The sequence below is a fragment of the Mustela lutreola genome, chromosome 11 (genome assembly GCF_030435805.1).
Source record: "Mustela lutreola isolate mMusLut2 chromosome 11, mMusLut2.pri, whole genome shotgun sequence".
Classification (NCBI taxonomy): domain Eukaryota; kingdom Metazoa; phylum Chordata; class Mammalia; order Carnivora; family Mustelidae; genus Mustela; species Mustela lutreola.
Genome location: NC_081300.1, coordinates 95,674,336 through 95,694,874, shown reverse-complemented (window position 1 = coordinate 95,694,874; position 20,539 = coordinate 95,674,336). Strand labels below are relative to the sequence as shown.

General features: G+C 48.1%; 1 protein-coding gene across 1 annotated transcript; it reads left to right on the top strand.

Annotated features, from left to right (window-relative positions):
- The first annotated feature begins 5,337 nt into the window (after window positions 1-5,337).
- Window positions 5,338-7,385, top strand: IL31 (interleukin 31). Its single transcript, XM_059140817.1, has 3 exons — window positions 5,338-5,353; window positions 5,508-5,656; window positions 7,002-7,385. Exons 1-3 carry the CDS (start codon window positions 5,338-5,340, stop codon window positions 7,314-7,316), a joined length of 480 nt encoding a protein of 159 aa, XP_058996800.1. The 3' UTR covers window positions 7,317-7,385.
- Window positions 7,386-20,539: the final 13,154 nt, after the last annotated feature.

The following is a 20,539-nucleotide window of genomic DNA, read 5'->3' as shown; positions in this document are numbered from 1 at the left end:
ACAGTCCACTTCCCACCGCAACCAGGGGACTGTAACCTGTAAGGGCTGTAGCTCCTAGCAGGTGCCAAGCGCTTCCCGTATGAAAAAAGTGCTGTCATCCTCATTTGACAGATCTAGAAAAGAGAAATGAGCCGAAGGTCAAACAATCTCAAGATTCTAACCAGTGGATTGCAATGTGGATCCCTTTAACCCCCCGAGTCACAGGTTTTAATCACTGCCTGCATATATAATCATTCTAGTACCAAGATCCCCTTCTAGACTGAGGAGTCTCATTCATCTCTCCATTTTCAGAGCATCTACCATCTAGCCTTCTGCTGGCCACACAGTAAGGGCTCCTGGGCACAGCTTTGACAAATAAATGGGATAAGATGATTATGGTTCCTATAATTTGGAAATGCAGTATCTTTATTGAGATACAATTTATGAACCCCCAAACTTACCCGTTTAAAATGGGCAATTTTGTGATTTTTAGTATATTCACAATGCAACTATATTCATAGTGCAACTAGCACCGTTATCTGATTTTCAACTTTTTCCTCACCCCAAAGGAAACGCCATTCGCACTAGTGTTTCATATTAAATGGAATCATACAATAGTTGTCCTTTTGCGTCTGGCATCACGTTTTCATCCATGTTATACCGTGTATCAGTACTTCATTCCTCCTTTGGCCGAGACCATAGTATAGTACAGTATAGGCAGACCACGTGTTATCCATTCATCTGCTGGCTGAAGGACATTGGGACTGTTTTTACTTCTTGGCTTTTATGAATAATGCTGCATTCAAACTTCCTGTATATATCATTATGTCAACAGATGTTTTCATTCCTCTTTAACAGATACCTAGGAATTATATTGCTGGGTCACGTGGTCACTCTATATTTAACACTTTGAGGAACTCCCAAACCCTTTGACACAGAAGCTGCACCATCTTGCATTCCCATCAGTTCTATATGAAGATTCCAACTTTTTATATCTTCACCGACACCTATTATTTTACTGTTCATTTTTTAAGTGATAGCCATCTTACTTGGTGTGATGTATCTTATTGTGGTTTCTATTTGCTTTTCCCTAATGCCTGACTCGTAATAATATGGAGCATCTCTTCATGTACTTTTTGGCCATTTGTATATCTTTGGAGAAATGTCTATTCAAATCTTTTGGTCATATAAACATGTTTTTTTGTCTTTTAATTGTTGAGTTGTAGATATATATATATATCTATCTATATATATATATATATATATATATATATATGTAGATATATATATATATACACATCCTGGATATTAGTTCCCGCTTTTACATATAATTTCCAAATATTTTCTTCTGTTCTGTGGTTGCCTTTTCAATTTCTTTTTTTTTTTTTTAAGATTTTATTTATTTATTCAACAGACAGAGATTACAAGTAGGCAGAGAGGCAGGCAGAGAGAGAGAGGGGGGAAGCAGGCTCTCTGCTGGGCAGAAAGCCCGATGTGGGGCTCAATCCCAAGGCCCTGAGATCATGACCTGAGCTGAAGACAGAGGCTTAACCCGCTGAGCCATTCAGGCGCCCTGTCTGTTCAATTTCTTGATAGTGTCCTTTTACTCACAAAAGTTTTTAATTTCAATGAAGTGTAATCTATTTTTTCTTATATTGCTTGTGCTTTTGGTGTCATTTTAAAGAAACAATTGCCTAATTCTAATAAAACTAAGCTTGAGCAGTCTTTCTATATTTCATCATATTTGTGATTTGCAAATCTATTTCTCCCAGCCTACGTTTGTCTTTTCATCCTCTAAACAGTCCTTTAGAAGACCAAACATTTTTAACTTTGAGGAAGTCCAATTTATTGATGTGATCCTTCTGAAAACACCCACTATGGTGGACATCTATCATCCTTTTTGACTGCCTTCTGTCAGAACACCTTTATTATTTTTACAAAAATTCTCCAAAACTGGACTATAAGACAAAAAAAAAAAAAAAAAGAGTCACATGTCCTTAAAGAATAAGATACATATGGAGCACCTGGGTGGCTCAGTGGGTTAAAGCCTCTGCCTTCCGCTCAGGTCATGATCCCAGGGTCCTGGGATCGAGCCCCGCATCGGGCTTCCTGCTCAGCGGGGAGCCTGCTTCCTCCTCTCTCTCTCTGCCTGCCTCTCTGCCTACTTGTGATCTCTGTCAAATAAATAAATAAAATTAAAAAAAAGAATAAGATACATATTCATGAGTAATATAAACAAATCAAAGAGATGAATCTGGGATGACTCCTGGGATTTTGATAAAACAACCGGGTGGCTGCTGTGCGGTGAGGGAAAATAAATCTGGGGAGGGGAAATCAAGAGTCCACAAACCCAGAAGCAGTCCTCAGCAGTCCTCAGCTCTTCCCTCTCCACCTTTCCCATATATGGTCAACTACCATCTCCTGTGAATTTTGCCTCGTACAGATTTCCCCAGTCCCTTCACATCCATTCATCTCCAGCATTATTATTACCCTGGTTCAGATGCTTGGGTTTTGGACATGTCAAGGGTGGGGCATTCAGGTGGAGGTGTTCAGAGCCGTTGACCTTGTCCCTATGCCCTTGATTCCTAGCCAATGGCTGACCTGACATTTAGATCTGGAGTTTGAGAGAGACATTCAAGTGTGAGAACCATGCATCAAGGGTGGGGCCCTTGGAGACACACCTACTAAAGGACCAGGCAGGAAGATGATTTGGCCCGAGGAGGCACTGTCAGAGGGCCACAATGTGTCAGGAGAATATTGTCATGGAATAAGAGAAAAAAGAGGTTTTTAAGAAGGAGGAAGTGGCTGGCATTACTGAGAGTCATGGAGGGGTCAAGTAAAAGGAAGGCTGAGGAGAACCCAGTAATGCTGGCAACACGAAGCCACTGGAGATTATATCGGTTCTCAGTTGCTGCCATAACAAATACCATAGACTCAGCAGTTTAAACCTACAAAGCTACCGTCCCACAGCTTCCTTGTGTTAGAGAGAAATTTTTTTTTAAGATTTTATTTATTTGACAGAGAGAGAGAGATCACAAGTAGGCAGAGAGGCGGGCAGAGAAAGAGGGGAGGAAGCAGGCTCCCCGTGGAGCAGAGAGCCTGAAGCGAGTCTCGATTCCAGGACCCTGGGATCATGACCTGAGATGAAGGCAGAGGCTTTAACCCACTGAGCCACCCAGACCCCCCCCCCCCATGTGTTAGAGGTCCAGTGTGGAGTAACCGGATTCTCCTCGCAAGGTATCACCAGCCTAAAGTCAGAGCTGTAGCTGGGGCTCTGGTTCTCAGCTGGGGCCCGTTGTCCTCCTCCAACTCATGGTTCTTGACCAAATTCATCTTCTTCTCATGCTTTCCACCTGGCGCCTCCCTCTGTAAGCCAGCAATGCCAACTGCGTCTTTCTCCTGCTTTAAGTCTCTCTGCTTTCCTCTTTGTATCTAAGGGTTTGTGTATCTACACTGGATCCACCTGGCAAACAACCTATCTTCAGATCAGCTGCTTAATAACCTTAATTACATCAGCAAAGTCCCTATAATGTCACAAAATTAGGAAAGTTAACATCAGAGGGTGAAAGTCACGTGGGCAAAATTCTGCCTACAGTGGACTTGGCTAGAAGATTTTGAATAAGTTGTTAGGGTAGAACCATATTGTGGTAGTTTGGGAAGTGAAGGAAAGGGTGTGTAGACCCTTCTGTCAAGAAGCTTGGAGAAGAAGATGGAAGAGACAACAGGGGCTGGAAGGGGGCTTGAGTTTAAGGGTGGGAGGGGGGTTCCCAGCTCTCTCTTCCATTGTGAATCTTGAATTCTCTGGATGGCCCTGGCCTGACCTTGTCCCTATGCTCTTGATTCCCAGTCAGCGGCTAACTTGACGTTGAGTAGATGCCCAGAGGGCATCCTGACCTTAACTCATTCCAGACAGGACTCTCAGCTTCCCTTCTCTAGACTTATTTTCCCTCTCTGCATATCAACCACCCAGTGGCTTCATCAAAACCCCAGGAGTCATCCGATTCCTCCCTTGGATTCACCTCCACGTAAGTCCATCAGCCAGTTCTGTGGACTCCACCCCCATCTACTCTACACTGGTCCAAGCCACCATCATCTCAACTTGGACAGCCACACAGCCTCCCAATAGCTCCTCTGCTTCCATCCTGGGTTCACACAATCCATTCTCCACTTAGCAGCTGCTCTAATTCTCACTTCTGAAAGCCCACCAGATTCTACATTCCCCTCCCTAGAGCCATTTGGCGGTGCCTTGTCACACTTGGGGTAAAAATCCAAGTTCTTTAACACGGCCTCAGAAGGTCCTCTGTGACCTGGCCTCTGCCCACCTCCCTACTGCCCTCCACAGCCCTCACTTTGCCCCAGCGGCCATTCTTGGCCACACCAAGCTCACTTTTGCACTAGAGTCCCGCACTCTAGGAGCACACTTTCCCCAGAGCTTCCCACAGTACACACCTCCCCAGAGACACTATTCCTTATCACCTGACTTAAAGTATCTCACCCACTGGTCTCGATCCCATCACCTTGCTTTATTTTCATAGTTCTTACCACTACCTTACACCTTCTTGTTATTCCTGTAGCTTACTGTCTGCCCACTGTCTGCTAGAACGCCAGCTTTCCTGGGGCACAGACCTTGTTTAACTTCTTTGCCACCATCCCCAAGACCCTAGAGGAGTTCCTGGTCAACAGTGGCACTCAAAATAGGAATAAGTGCCTTCAGCAAATCACCCCGGAGCACGGATTCTGGCTGCTGCCAAGGCACAGCTGAGAATCCAACAATGTTCAAGGCCAAACAGTGGAGGCAAGGCCTTGACTTACCTCATTCATAGTGGTCATGGGGCCATCCCCGCACACTGGCAGGGGCATGCTTCAGAAATTTACAAAGGTAATAATACATTTTTGAAAACCTCACACCAGCCTGACACCTACACAGCCTCACTGTGACCTCCCCAGAAATTCCCTATGGGGCACTCACCCTCAACTCCTGTAAATCACCTGTTCCTGGGCAGTTACGTCTATCAAATCTGGGCTTCAGAATTTCTTCTAGTCAAATCAATAAGCTTTTTCCCAGAAGAAATGGCAAAGATGCGTGTGCCTTCCTGTGTGTGTGTGTACTGAGTCAGGCATCTGCCCACCTTGAGGGTAACCTCAGCGCTTCCTTCTAGCACTGATTTCACCCAACCTTGGGCTGCAGAATTTTGAGTGTTTTCTGGAGAAAAACTGAGCAATGATTTTTGCCATGGGCGGGACGTTGATTGTGCTTCCCCCCTTGTGAGCAGCCCTTTATATATCTCCTGAGGACCATGGCGAGCACATCTGACTTGAGGCTGCTGCCGAGGCAGGCTGCGCGTGCTCTCTCTCGCCATGCTCTCCCACACAGGTATTGCCGGGTCCTGCTGCCCCATCTGTGGGCACGGCTTTGTCTCCTCAGAAAGAGGGGAAGACTCTGGAGAGGCTCAGCCAGCGGTGGTGGCAGCTGGGGCGGGCAGGCCGTGTCAGATCCTGTGTCTCACGGCATCATTCTCTTTCTCCAGGACCAGCCAGGTTCACCCTGTTCCTGCTCTGCTGCATGGAAACTTTGCTGACCTCCCATGCAGCGCCCGCCCAACAGCTACAACCACGCGATGTTCGGAAAATCATCTTGGAATTACAGCACTTGTCAAAGGGACTTTTGGAAGACTATGTGAGTGTCCTACAGAATTCTTCTCTGGGCCATTTCTTTAAAATGCCTTCTGTTGCCCCCAGAAGAACCCTCCTCTTTTCAGACCCGAAGCTAGGGATGGGAACAACAAGCCAGGCTATGATGGACTTTCTATGAAAATCGGAGGCAGAGATTAGCCCAGACAGCCTGAAATTCAAGCACTTCTCATGTACTGTAGGTTCTGTTCATCCCCAGCATATTTGGTTCATGGCAGGATGATGTGGATTTTCCTGCCTGGAGCGTATCTTTAGAGATGGGCCATCTTGCTTGACCATTTAGGAACCTGCAAGGGAGCCTTGAAGATCTAGGGAAGCTATAAATGTGAACTCAGTGAATTCAGGACGTTAAGCTCCTCACCTGGGTAGCAGAGAGTCTCTCTTACCGCAGAGAAGGGCAGTTAACGAATTAGCATCTGTTTGTGTACTACTTTGTTGTTTAATTAAGACCCAGCCTGCTTTTGCCAGAGGCTCTTCTGAGCCCAACCCCACTGGCGGGAAAGTCTGAGGCTGAATCAACGTGAAAGCTCTCGTTTTCTCAGAGCCGTGATCAAGATAGAACCTCGTGGGCAGCTTTGATTAAACAAACAAATAAAAACCAAAACCTGGAAACGACTCATCAAATTGGCCTGGCTCTTCCCTTCCACCCTGACCTGTAAACCTTAGCCTTGGTTGTTACAGACGCCTAGCTACCCGCCAAGGTGACTAGGCAGTTCAGGCTGGGGAGGTGTTCTCAGCATTTCAGGTGAATCCAAAAGCTCTTAGTCCTTAGGAAGAGGGACAGGAGAGAGCCTGGTCTGGAGTCCATGGTATGCTTGGAAAAACCCTCCCTGGCATCTTGGAGGCCTTTCCAGATATGCATATACCCCCTCAATGAGCTGGGATACATGGGCTCTAACACAGAGTCACAAAGAGCAAGAAGCAGGAGGGAAACCCAGATGCTCTCCTCTTCCCCAGCTCTCCGAGCCCTGGAGCAGCTGAGAGAAGATTCTAGGGGTTTGTGAAGGCCTTGGGCAGAGGGGCAGGGGAGGCAGGATAGGGCGGCGGTTATCGGCATCGTCTTTGGGATTGCTGCTGACGTGGGTTAGAATTCCAGGCCTGCCACTTGACTGGGCCAGCTCTGCTAATGAATGGAGCTTTCGTTTCTTCTGGGAAGGGAAATAGTGATGATTACAGCCTCACAGGTTCGTGGAACCTATTACGAGAGATGGCAGGGGGATGCACTCCCCCACCCCAGGCCATCCCAGAGGGAGCATTCAGACGCTAGCGTGGGGGCTTCCAGCTATCACTGCAAACCTAATGCTCACCCAGTTCTCCACCTCATTCCACAGCTGAAGAGAGAGACCGGGGTGCCGGAATCCAACCATTTCCTGCTGCCGTGTCTCACTTCTGATTCCCAGCCACCACGGATCAACAGCTCAGCCATCTTGCCTTATTTCAGGGCGATCAAACCATTATCAGACAAGAACATGATTGATAAAATCACAGAACAGCTCGACAAACTCAAATTTCAACACGAGCCAGAAACAGAAGTTTCTGTGCCTGCAGATACCTTTGAAAGTAAAAGCTTCATCTTGACGATTTTACAACAGTTCTCGGGGTGCCTGGAACGTGTGTTTAAATCACTGAACCCCGGACCCCAGTAGGTCATGCAAGGCCATTGGGTTGAACCTATTCCTTTTGGAACAGCAGACATGTATGAAGCCTTGAGACAATACGACTGACAGCCAAGTATGACAGCTCTGCTTTGAGTTGTCAAGTAAATTATTCTAATAAATAATCTCAAAGAATCCCCAGGTGGGCTAGTATTGGGAGGACTGAAGTATAAATGTGTGAATTAACTTGAAAAAACTTCAGGTTAGGTCACTGTTATCGCTCTTAGTATTTATAGAATGCCTTTCTTCTGCAGACTTAAATCTAATCCTCATTATGCTTCTGTGACGGCAGGAGGGGGCACCTATGTTAATTTATTGGTTTTATTGTATTCAGAGTTGTTAATGTTCCTTGAAGGAACCCTCGGGAATTATTTAATAAATTATATTGAATTTTTCTCATAACCTGTTTTGGATTTTGTGAGGGGGTTAACATGAGCAGCTGGGAATCCAAGCTCGGTGGTGTTAGGGCTGGGGGAGCATGGGACACGCTGTGAAAATGGAGACCATTGTTCTCACTGGTACTTCTCCCCACTGAAAAGGGTCAGTAGTAAAAAATAGTTAATTCCAGCAGCAACAACCACTTATCGAGCATTTTCTTTATGCTTGGTCACATAAGTACCATTACTGTCCTATTTTTATAGGTGAGGACAACTGAGGCGAGGAGTCCTTTAGCCACTTGCCCAAGGCCACACAGGTGTTCAGGGCTGGGACCCAGACTCAAGCTTGCCCTTCACCACTCTGCCCGATATTTGTCCCTCTTTGGACTGCATCTTAGAAGCACGTCATGGCATGCCTAGTACCCAACAATCCCTCAAGGGTCCTCTGCATGTTTCCATGCTGGATTTCCAGGGCCTCTGCTCCTGCAAAGTGCTGTTCCACAACTGCATCCATGACTTTTTCAGAGCCAAGCCCAAAGATTTCACCATTTGAATAAATATTGAGTCCAAAGTTGTGAATGGGTCTTTGAGAGCCTCAGGATTAATGGTTCTCAAAATGTGGTCTCTGGACCAGTGGCATCGGCATCATCTGGCAATGTGTTACAAGGGCACAGTCACGGGTCCCCACCTCACACCTGCTGGATCAGACACTTTGGAGGTGCAGCCAGTGATAGGGCTTTTAACCAAAGCTCCAGGTGATTGCTAAGCACGCTGAAGTCTGAGAAACCCTGATCCTGAGTTGACCAATACCTTCATCTTCATCTTATTTGGCGGGGGGAGACTGAGGTCCAAAGAGACAGTACGATTTTCCCAAGTTCTCATATCAGGGGGGATGAGGTTAGGACTCTGAGACATGCAACTCAGCCCTGGAATTCTCATTCTCAGTCTTGTGGGGTTTTCTCTCCTTCAGTCCCACACAGGGCTCCTAAGCGTCCATATATTGTAGCCTTCGAAAACAGTGTTTTGGTCAATCTTTCCAAAAACATCCACCGTGGTGGTCACTTATCACCTGTCCTTTTTGACTGTCCTATATCAGAACATATTCACTGTTATTAGAAAAATTATCCCAAAACTGGGAAATAAGGCAAAAAGATGACCATGTGTCCTTCTAAAGAGTAAAACTAATATCCACTATTCTGTAGTGATATAAATAAAGGGAGGAAAAAGGACAAATGTTCCTTACAGAATTCCAGTTAATTAACATAGAAGGGATGAGGGAAAGAGAAAATCACCTTTAGAACATGTGAGCCCTGGGGCACCTGGTTGGCTCAGTCAGTAGAGCATGCAGCCTGATGTTGGGGTTGTAAGTTTGAGCCCCATGCTGGATGTAAAAATTACTTAAAGGTAAAATCTGGAAGGAAGGAAGGAAGGAAAGAAGGAAGAAAACAACGTCTCAGTCCTAATTGCTATAGGCAATTTCCACAGATGAAGGTTAAATTTTTTAAAAAGATTTTATTTATTTATTTGACAGACAGAGATCACAAGTAGGCAGAGGCAGGCAGAGAGAGAGGGGGAAGCAGGCTCCCCGCTGAGCAGAGAGCCCAAAGCAGGGCTCAATCCCAGGACCCTAAGATCATGACCTGAGCCGAAGGCAGCGGCTTAACCCACTGAGCCACCCAGACGCCCCATGAAGGCTAAATTTAATGAGTGAGAGATACCTGGGTGGCTCAGTCGGTTAAGTGGCTGTCTTTGACTCTCTTTGACTCCCAGTGTCCTGCGATCGAGCCTGGCGACAGGCTCTCTGCTCAGCAGGGAGTCTGCTTCTCCCTCTCCCTCTGTAATTGTGCTCACTCACTCTCTCTCTCTCTCCAATAAATAAATAAAATCTTTAAAAAATAAAATAAAATAAATGGGTGAACTGAAAAGAAACAGGAAATTTGCATAACATCAAAGGATCTTCCCACAAATATTTACTAGTCATTTGGCAGTTTTAACTTATGTCTACAAATTCTTTGATATTCCCTCTCCAAAAGGTGGAGGGGAACTCCCTTCCCCATGACAGCAGACTGGATCTGTGACTTGCTTCCAAAACACAGGGCACAGGAGAGCAGACAGCAGCGCACAGAGGTGACAGCGGCCCCGATGGGCCCCGATGGGAAGGGTGGCTCCTCACCTCTGTGGGGCTCTTCCCCCAAATCTACAACTGGCCCCTTTGTGAGAAAGCACCAGGCAAATCCAAATCAAGAGATATTCTACCAAATTCCTGACCACAACTCTTCAAAAGTGTCACAATCAGGAAAACCAAGGGAGGACACAAGGGTCTCCACCTGGGGACCAGGGAGACACAGGGGTTGAGTGTAATCTTGGAGGGGATCCTAATAAAGGACATTAGTGGAAAAAAATGGGTGAAAATCCAAATTAGGCCTGTACTTGTGTTAATTTCATAGTTTTGATAAATGTACCACGGTTGTGTAAGATATTCCTATTTAGGAGAAGCTGGGAGAAGGGTATATGAGAGCTCTGTATTATCTATAACTTTTCTGCATAACTAAATCTATTCTAAAATAAAAGATTTTTTTAAAAATCCAGGGGTGCCTGGGTGGCTCAGTGGGTTAAGCCTCTGCCTTCGGCTCAGATCATGATCTCAGGGTCCTGGGATCGAGTCCCGCATTGGGCTCTCTGCTCAGTGAAGAGCCTGCTTCCTCCTCTCTCTCTGCCTGCCTCTCTGCCTACATGTGATCTCTCTGTCAAATAAATAAATAAAATCTTTTTTAAAAAATCCAGTTCTGGGACACCTGGGTGGCTCAGTTGGTTAAGCAGCTGCCTTCGGCTCAGGTCATGATCCCAGCGTCCTGGGATCGAGTCCCACATCGGGCTCCTTGCTCCGCAGGGAGCCTGCTTCTCCCTCTGACTCTGCCTTCCACTCTGTCTGCCTGTGCTCACTCCCACTCGCTCTCTCTGACAAATAAATAAATAAAATCTTAAAAAAAAAAAAATCCAGTTCCTTGGTCCCACTAGCCACATATTAAGTGCTCAAGAGCCCCATGTGGTTAGTGGCTCCTATTTTGGGCCACACAGACCTAGAACACCTCCAAGCGTCACAGAAAGTTCTATTGGACAGCAGTGCTTCAGGGGATGGGACTTTGGCATGATTTCGTTAGGACTGAGGTCCCAGAGCCTCTGAGTTTGTAGGAATTGTAGAAAATCTGTAGGATATATAGAAATCTGTAGAAAATTGATAAGGTACAAATCATTCCTAGCTAGTAGAGAAGTAAGCCCAGGGGTGATGGTTTTACTGACCATGAGGCCAGTCGAACATCTACCTTATCTTTTTGTTCCAGCGCTGATTTCCCTCACTGAGGATGGAGGGACAGATGAGAGAGAGACACGACCTTCTTGAATTGTCCTTTGAGCCAGTTGTGCTGGGCTGACTTACTCCTTCACCGATGAGGTAAATAAAGCTTTGGCACCTAAGTTACCTGGATTTCAGCTAACAAGAATTTCTTTCAGTGATAATCTGCCAAAACCTAGGAAGGGGCAAAAAGACAAGCAGATCTTGGCATTTTGTCACAAGTTTAATATCTCCTCCACCAAATCATTTCCTCAATATGTTTTATGGTCAAAACACTCCAAAATAATGTCTTAAAAAATATCCCGGGGAGCCTGGGTGGCTCAGTTGGTGAAAGTCTGCCTTTGGCTCAGGTCAGGATCCCCGAGTCCTGGGATCCAGGCCCAGGTCAGGCTCCCTGCTCAGCGGGGAGTCTGCTTCTCCCTGGGCCACTCCCCCACCCCGGCTTGCGCTCACTCTCTCTCTCTAATAAATAAAATCTTTTTTTTTTTTTTACTTTTTTTTTTTTTAAGATTTTATTTATTTATTTGACAGAGAGAAATCACAAGTAGGCAGAGAGGCAGGCAGAGAGAGAGAGAGAGAGGGAAGCAGGCTCCCTGCTGAGCAGAGAGCCCGATGTGGGGCTCTATCCCAGGACCCTGAGATCATGACCTGAGCCAAAGGCAGCAGCTTAACCACTGAGCCACCCAGGCGCCCTAATAAATAAAATCTTAAGAAAAAAAAAAAAATCCAGTGCCACTGACTCATAGAGGAAAGGAAAGCAAATGGTCAAGAGTCACAGAGAAAAAAAAAAAAAAAAAACTAACATGATATGATTAAACATGACTTCCTCGTTTGGGGGGAATTCTCTGAGGCTGAACAAAGGCTTAAACGTGCGCAATTATAAAGGAAGAACAGGCAATATAAAGCTCTAAGAAAAGCGCTTTTACGCAAGGTCATCTTGTTCTGGAGAATTAAGAGGTGAGAGGAAAAATAAAAAGGAAATAGAAGGGGCGATCAGATAGCGAGCGAGAGGAGGAGGAGAGAGAAGACGGCGCAGTGGTTAAATGTACAGTAGGAAATCGAGTCGCTGCTAGATGTGAAACTAGGCTGAACCTCACTAGTAACCAAGAAAGGCAAATAAACAGGAGGTCAAATCTGCAGAGGTTTTACACATGATAAGGCTTGCCTGCGAGGCGGCGAGGAGGAAGGCGTCCTCAGCCTTTCAGAAGTGGCACCGCTCTCCTGAGAGGATTCCCTCCCTCACCAGAGAGCCTCTCCCGCTCTTCTATCCCGCGGTACTTCCCTAAGGAGCCGACCACAGACCGGGCGGGACAAACACGCGTGCGCACGCGCAAACACGCACACGCGCGCCCACACACATGCACATATACAGGTGGGCACGGACGCGCCCGCACACACGCGCACACGCATGCGCGCGGGGTCCAATAGCATCAGTGATCATATCAGAAACGGGCGGGGAAATCTGGGTCAGTGCGGATCCCCCGAGGAGCAGACATGGTGCTGGGACTCCCCACACAAAGGCTCCACAGCGGCCAAGCCGGTGGGCGCCGGAGAGAGGGAGGAAGAGGGGCTGGCGGCAGCCTCTCAGAACCAAGTGCTTCTCTAAGACACATGGGCGAGGCTGTCGGGAAATCTGCAGGGTCACTTGGCAGAGGAGACCCTCAGAGGGGGCCCTCGGGAAGGAGCCCGCCTCAGCATCGCTGCCATGGTCACTGGCTGGGAGAGGCCGCGGGGAGGCAGGACCCCTGCCTGATGGGCGGATGGATTTCGGGGTCTATTACTGGGCAAGTCTCCTAGATGGCCTATATGGACAGGGAGCAGGCCTGGGAAAAGGTATCCTTAGGGACCGGGGTCATTTTCTATTTTTATGTACTTTACCAACTATTCTGAAACCGGTATGTATTATTTTAGGAACCAGTAAGGTAAACACAATTTCAAATGTTGAAATAGCAATGTGAGAAAAACGGGATGAGAACAGAGTGTTTGAAGGCCACCCCAAGGATGTTCACTGTGACAGTGGGTTGACTTCTGACCCCTGATCTCTGAAATTAGCTTAGCATCCACTGCTGACTGCTCTCGGTCTGCTCCTCAGACTCCCAGCTGAAAGGTACGGCCAGAGCAGCCCAACCGGGCACTGTTATTCCTTGTCCTGAACAACCGACTTCAGTGTAAACCCATGCGGTACTCCTACCTCCAGCCCTTCTGTGAGCTATCCCAAACTATAATACTTCGCAATGAGAAGATCTCTTCAGAATGACAATCCCGAGGCTCTTTCAGATCTCGGCTTTCTTAATTTACTTACTCAAGGACCTCAGAAACCTTCTGCCTCCAACAGCCACTGGTGCCATGAGCAGATGGTCTTGGGCTCCAGGTTCTGGTCCTCTACTTACTGTATGTGATGGGACCTTAGACGGATTATGTCATCCCTCTAAAGTATGCAGTTTGGTAGTGCATGTGTATATACATCTTCACGGAATTATGCAACTATCCCTGTAACCTAATTCCAGAACATTCTCATCACCCCTAAAAGAAGTCCTGTACCCATTAGCAGTCATTCCCCATTCTTCCAGCCCCTGCAAACCACTAAGCGACTTTTCTTTTTTACAGTTTATCTATTCGTTATTTTTAGTAATATTCACACCCAGCGTGGGGCTCTCACAACCCTGAGATCAAGAGTCACATGTTCCACCGACTGAGCCAGCCAGGGGCCCCTCTACTAATCTACTTCCGGCCTCTAAGGATTTGCCTGTTCTGGGAACTTCATATAAATGGAATTGTATAATATGTGGCCTTTTTTTATTTGGCTTCTTCTACTTAGCATAACGTTTTCAATTCACCCTTGTAGCAGGTGAGAGTACTTCATTCCTTTTTATGGTGGAGTAACATTCCATTGTATGGGTATGCCACATTTTATTTGTTCATCCGTTCAAGAACACTTTGGTTGTTTTGATATTTGGCTATTATGAATAATGCTGCTATGAATATTTAAATCAGCTTGTTCATTTCTGCAGAAGGGGTAATTATAATCTTGACCAGGATTGCCTTGAGTCTGTAGATCACTTTGGGGAGTGCTACCCTCTGACAATGCTGTCTTCCAGTCCGTGAACACAGAATGACTTTCCATTTATTTAGGTCTTTAATTTCCTTCAACATTTTTAAATTGAGGTGAAAATCGTGCAACATAAAATGAACCATCTTGAAGTGTACAATTTCACTGGCATTTAGTACATTCACAGTGTCATGTAACCACCACCCATATTAAGTTCCAAAACATCACCATCACCCCAAAAAGGAAGTGCCATACCGGTGAAGCCGTCACTGCTGCTCTTCCCCTGCCCTCACTGGCCCTGGCAACACCAGTCTGCTTTCTGTCCCCATGGATTTACTATTCTGGGTATTCCATATATGGACTCATACACTGTGTAGCCTTTTTGCCCATGGGCTCCTTCCACGTAGCATGGCATTTTTGAGGTCCGTCCACGTCATAGCATGGGTCAGTGCTTCCCTCCTTTTTATGGCTAACATGTCTCAACTCTGTCCTATAGTTTTCAGTGTAACAGTCTTGCACTTCCTTGATTAAATTTATTCCTAAGTATTTTATTCTTTTTGATGCTACTGTACATGGAGTCGTTTTCTTAATTTCACTTTTGGGGTGTTTATTGCTCGTGTCCAGAAATGCAGCTTATTTTTGTATACTGATCTTTCCTCCTGCCTGGGACCTTGCTGAACTCATTTATTGGCTCTCTCAGGTTCCCGTGGGCCCGTGTGTCCTTCGGGGTGTTCTACATATAGGATGGCACTTGCACATGGAGATAGTTTTACTCCTTTTTTTTTTTTCCCCAGTTGGAATGTGTTGTATTTCTATGCATTGCCTAACTGCTGACAAGGCCCACCAGGATCGTGTTGAGTCTTGTGTGCATCTCAGATGGAAAGCTTTCAGCCTTCCACCATTCCATGTGTTAGCTGTGGGGTCTTCGCAGGTGCCTTTTTTCAGGTTGCGGCTGTTCCCTTCTCCCATTTGTGGAGTGTTCTTATCATGAAAGGGAAGCCTTGGTTTTCTCCTGTGGAAAGGGAAGAGAGCAATCTAGGGACCACATAGGGCCTCTTGAGGATACAAATTGGGATAATGTGAAAATCTCTGGCTGGGGGTGGGCGCCTGCTGCTGCTGTCAGACACACCCAGGCCTAGAGCACCGATCTGCACTTGGTGAGAAGCCGCTGGGCAAGCTGTGTGCTTCTCTACACCTCAACTTCCTTATCTCTAAAGTGGGGATGATAACAGTACCCATTTCATACAGTGTTGCGTCGCCCTGGCAGGCAGTGGTAGATATGACTTAAACCATGAGCTGACTCGGTGCCCAGGACACAGAAACTGCGTGTGATGGTAGATGGCTGATAAAATGAGATGTGGTCCCTGTCCTTAGGCGGGGTGTGTGTGTGTGTGTGTGTGTGTGTGTGTGTGTAGTACTGACAGTTACATTACCAAGAGAAGGTGGTGTGTGGCAGAGGTGACACGTGGAACACTGGTGTTAGTTCAAAGACCAAAGTGGGGTGGGCCAGGGAAGGCCACAGAGAGGGACAGAGCACAAGGGGTTCCAGGGGCAGGGACTGTTGGCCAGGCACAGAGGGAGGCGGCTCAGGGCATAGCTGAATAACCACAGGGCAGGCATCTAGCCTGGGACCTGGGCTGTGAAACGGACGGGGATGTGATGTGGAGCGAGTGGGCCACTGAAGGCCACACTAAGGACTAGGGACTTGATTCTAGAATAGGAAGTTCTGAAGTACTGGGAGGAGGGCAGGTTTTTGAAAAAGGGATGAGTGTTAGGAAGCTGAATGCTATTTCCTGACTGTAGACCGGAGTGAGCTAGGAAGGTTCTGTTGGGATATTTCTTAGCTCTGACCCATACCGCCTATTCCGCGGCAAGGAATGGGACCCTAGTTGGTGACGTTTCGCAGAAAGAATTCACAACACGAGATTCAGTGAATGAAAGGGAGCAGGCAGGATGCGGTGCGGCAGGGAGAATCCGAATGGCCCCAGAGTACTAAAAAGGAGGATGGGCTTCATGGTAGCACAATTAAAATCCAGGAGAGTTGGGAGAGGGTGCAGTGTTGGGAATGGGGGAAGAATGTGGGGAAGAGAGACGAAGATTAGCAAAAGTAGCTCACGTTACAGGGGCTTACTGTACACCCGGCTGGCTTAATCCTCCAGCAACCCAGTGGGGTGGGTGTGAATTTTATCCACGTTTTCTAGATGAGGACTTTCAGGCCCAGAAAGGCTGTCATTCGCCCAAGGCAGGTAGGGGCCAGATGGTGAGGAGTTTGGACTTTATTTGAAATGCAGCAGGAAACCACTGGAAGTCTGAGCGGGGGAAGGACACAGTGTGTCCTAAGTGTCTTTAATAAGGTCACTCTAAATCTGTGAAGGACTGGCGATGAGCATCAGGAAGTGGCACGTGTAGGAGGTTATGGTGGTCCCTCCGGGTCGTGGCAGTGGCAGCGGGGAGAAGAGTGGACCTGTGGCTACCTGGAGGGGTCACTGACAGGATTCAGCCACAGATCAGAGGTCGGATATGACGGGACGGAAGAACCCGGGCGGGGAAGTGGGGAAGAGAGATGAGGGAGGGATATCAGAAGTCTCGGCTGGCCCCGGTGGTGGGGGGCTGGCAATAGCACGTAGCCAGATGCAGAATACTGGGGGCTGAACAGGCCCCAGGCAGGGGAAATTGAAAGTTAAAGAAATGGTGGTTAGAAGCAGAGAGACCTGAGGACGAGCAACGGGTGCCTAGAGTGAGTCAATAGGAAAAGGAGAAAACGGCGAGGCAGGAGAGATAAGGAGAAAAAGCCCCAGCGGGGAAGGTTGGGGGGGCGGCGGGGAGGCTCCCTCAATGGAGGTGTCAGCCTGGGCAGAGCTTGCCTCCGGTGGAGCCTGTTCTTTTTCCCTGAGGGCTCTGCCCCTTTGCCCAGTGACCTCTGCTTGTCCCGCTGGCTCCTAGCTCAGGCACCACCTACCTCGGGGACATTTCCTAGCCCCTCCCAGGATGGGTTCCTGGCGTGCCTTCATGACCTCATGGCACCCCGTGCTTACCCCCATCACTCAGTATCAAGACGGTGACACTGTCTCCAATAAAGTCATTGGGTGTTCCCCGATGATCCTGTCTCCAATAAAGTCATTGCGGTGTTCCCCGAGCTGGGTTCGAATTGAGCCTTCCACACACACTTGTTGATCAAAGACTGGGACAAAGAAGGCACAGCTGGGCAACCCCCCAGCGGGTGCTGGCTAAGAGGCACGGAACCGGAGCTGCTTGAATGTATCCCCGTCGAGGTCATTCAGTGACACCGATTGGTGGGCTGGGGACGCAGGAGACACCCAGGCTGGGATCGGGGCTGCCAGACAGGTGAGGGGGCAGGTGGGAAGGACTTGACCTCCTGCTCACGGAGGCCCCACTCTCACCGCTGGTCTGTCATGGAGCCCAGCCAGCACAGCCTGGTCTCGTCCCCCAGGAAAGAAAATCAGTCAGACGAGATCAAGAGATTAGATTGTTTGCCGCACCAAACCCATTAAGGCAGGAAAGTAGACTCTTATCTTAGAAAGCTTTTGCCTCTTTAAACAATAAGGGTTTTCTAGCTAATGATTCAGTGAAACAGAAAATCTGATCAATAAGAACTCTCCAGTCCTCAGATTTCTTATTAACTGTGACTTTGTAGCTTTTGACAAAGCCTTTAGGAACCTTTAAATGACCACAACGCAGGCATATATGAGCTTCTGTAAATGGTACTAAGAAGTGCATTTACTATTAACAAATGAAACCCACATGGTGTCTGGGACTTGCTTCAAAACAATGGGGGTAGGGGTGCCTGGGTGGCTCGGTGGGTTAGAGCCTCTGCCCTCGGCTCAGGTCATGATCCCAGGGTGCTGGGATCGGGCCCCGCATCGGGCTCTCTGCTCAGCGTGGAGCCTGCTTCCCTTTCTCTCTGCCTGCCTCTCTGCCGACTTGTGATCTCTGTCTGTCAAATAAATAAATAAAATATTAAAAAAAAACACACAATGGGGGTGGGGGTGAGGTACATGGGAAACAAAACTGGCCCCGAGTTGGCAGCTGTTAACGTGGACGATGAGTAAGAGGGCACTCCTTGTATTAGCCCCTCTACTCCTGTAGGCGGGAGATTTTCCGAAATAAAAACGTAAAAGGCACGCTTACTGAAATTTAGGACATGTGCACTCACATCGTCCTACACGAGGCTAAATTCAGATCTTGACATATGAAAAGAAAGTAAACGGGTCCTGGAGAATAATCACATCCACATCCAAGAGGAAAGGCTTTTATTTTTATTTTTTTTTTTAAATATTTTATTTATTTATTTGACAGAGAGATCACAAGTCGGCAGAGAGTCAGGCAGAGAGAGAGAGAGAGAGAGAAGCAGGCTCCCGCTGAGCAAAGAGCCCGATGCGGGGCTCGATCCCAGGACACTGAGATCATGACCTGAGCCGAAGGCAGCGGCTTAATCCACTGAGCCACCCAGGCGCCCCGAGGAAAGGCTTTTAAATGCCAGTTAGAGCTTGTTCTTATACCTGCTATCTCAATTGCTGGAGTTGATGTTTTATATTAAAAATGGACTCTCAGGGGTCAACCTCTTGACCTTGGTCAACATCTACACCAGCTTGACCTCTGCACCGGCTAGTTGCCCCCTTCCCTTCTCCCGAATTCTCACAGGCTCTGGGCTGGGCGTGGCAGTGGACATAGGCACCACATCCTTGTCCCGACGGGCCTCGGTACCTGCTGGGGAAGACAAATGACAATGATAAACACGACCGGCGTCCTGAGCAACACAGGGGTGCTCTGAGGCCTGACTCCACGTGCATGTGTGCACCTGTACATCGGGGAAGCAGGGCCGTGAGGGCTGGTTTCTGAAGAACGAAGGTCCACAGATTGGGACTGGAAGAAAGAATGGGAGTGAGCCGGGGGATGGCGAGAGGCTTGGACAGAGGAAAGAGGCCTTGGAAAACCCAAAGACTGGAACGGCACCCAAAACATGGTAGTTCAGAGAACAGAAAAGAGCAAAAATGAGGTTGGGAAGGCAAGTAGGGGCCAGATGAGCAAAGAGAGGGCGGGGGGGGGGGGCGGGCGGTGGGAAGGGTGGGAGAAAGCCACTAGGGCTCGGCCCTCGTCTGGAAGGCCGTGGATGGACTGAGCACGGGAGTGACACCACTGGACCTGGGCTTTTCCAAGCTCCCAGTGACTGTGACAGAGCCTACAAGACAGAGTGAGGGGGACACTGTTAACGTGACCTGGTTTAGAAATAATGGAGACTCAGCTTTGGTGACAGCAGTGGTGATGGAGAGAAGTGGATCACATAACCACATCTGGAAGAGAGCGAGAAGACGAACTTGAGCAGACGCGGCGTGGGGAGCGGGGGGAGGGGAGGACAGGGCAAGGATAATCCTCCCACGGTGGTGCGTGGGGACTCCATGCACAAGGTCAAAAAAAACAGAAACAAAAACCCCCAATCCTTTAGCCTTTTCTGAGGCGTGCGGCCTTGACACTTTGGAACGACTTTGACTTCTTCCTCTATGAAAAGGGAAGAGCCACACTGCCAGGTTGGGAACTACCCAGGGGCTCCCTGAGGAGCCCGGAGCCTGATGCCTGGGGACAGTCTCCAGCACATTTGTCTCGCTCCCTCTGCTCTGTCTCCCCACTCCCGGCCTATCCAAACTCAACCCTCTTCTCCGAATTATGAATTATGTCCCGAGCATCTTTGAAGATTCCATACATAACATGGAGCTGAGTTCGAAAACTTAAAAAAAGCAAAGCCGACATCTGTTGCTCAGTGGAAATCAAGTCTCTCCCAGGGGAGTCCGTGAATCACTCGCTTCTTTGTAGGGCCTCCTGTTCTTACGGCCCCAAATCTTGCTTTGTGTCATGGAGACGTTTTTCTTTGGGGGAGGCATCGGGTTTGATCAGACAAGAGCCCGTGTACCAACCCACGGGATTTCAGTCAGAGATCTGGATCTGGGCAGCTGTTTGGGGAGACAAGCTGGCAGCGGCCAGGCCGCCTGCAGGAGGTAGTGTGACTCAGCTCACTGGGTCACCTCTCAAGCCCCAGGAGCTGCGGTGGGGGAGATGGGGGGTAGTGGGTGCAGGAAGATGATATGGAAGAGAGAAGCTTCTAAATTAAACAGAGATCATCAGAATCTTCTCAGCACAACAAAGAGCATCTTTGTCGGTCAACTTCCCTTCCTTTTCCTACAGCTCTGGGTCCAGGGTTAGCAGGGAGACCACGGCCTCCAGGGGCCATCACTTTGACTTAGCCCTGGGGCCGGTGTTAGCCATGCTGACGAGAACCGAAGCTTTCTAAGCACAGTGCTTCATGGGTTACTGAGCTCTCTGACAGGATTTTATGGGAACCTCATAGCCACCCTGTTCACGTGTGCAGGGCAGGTGCTGGCTGCCTGGGTTCCAATGGGGTCGTGGGCAGTTTGTACAAGCA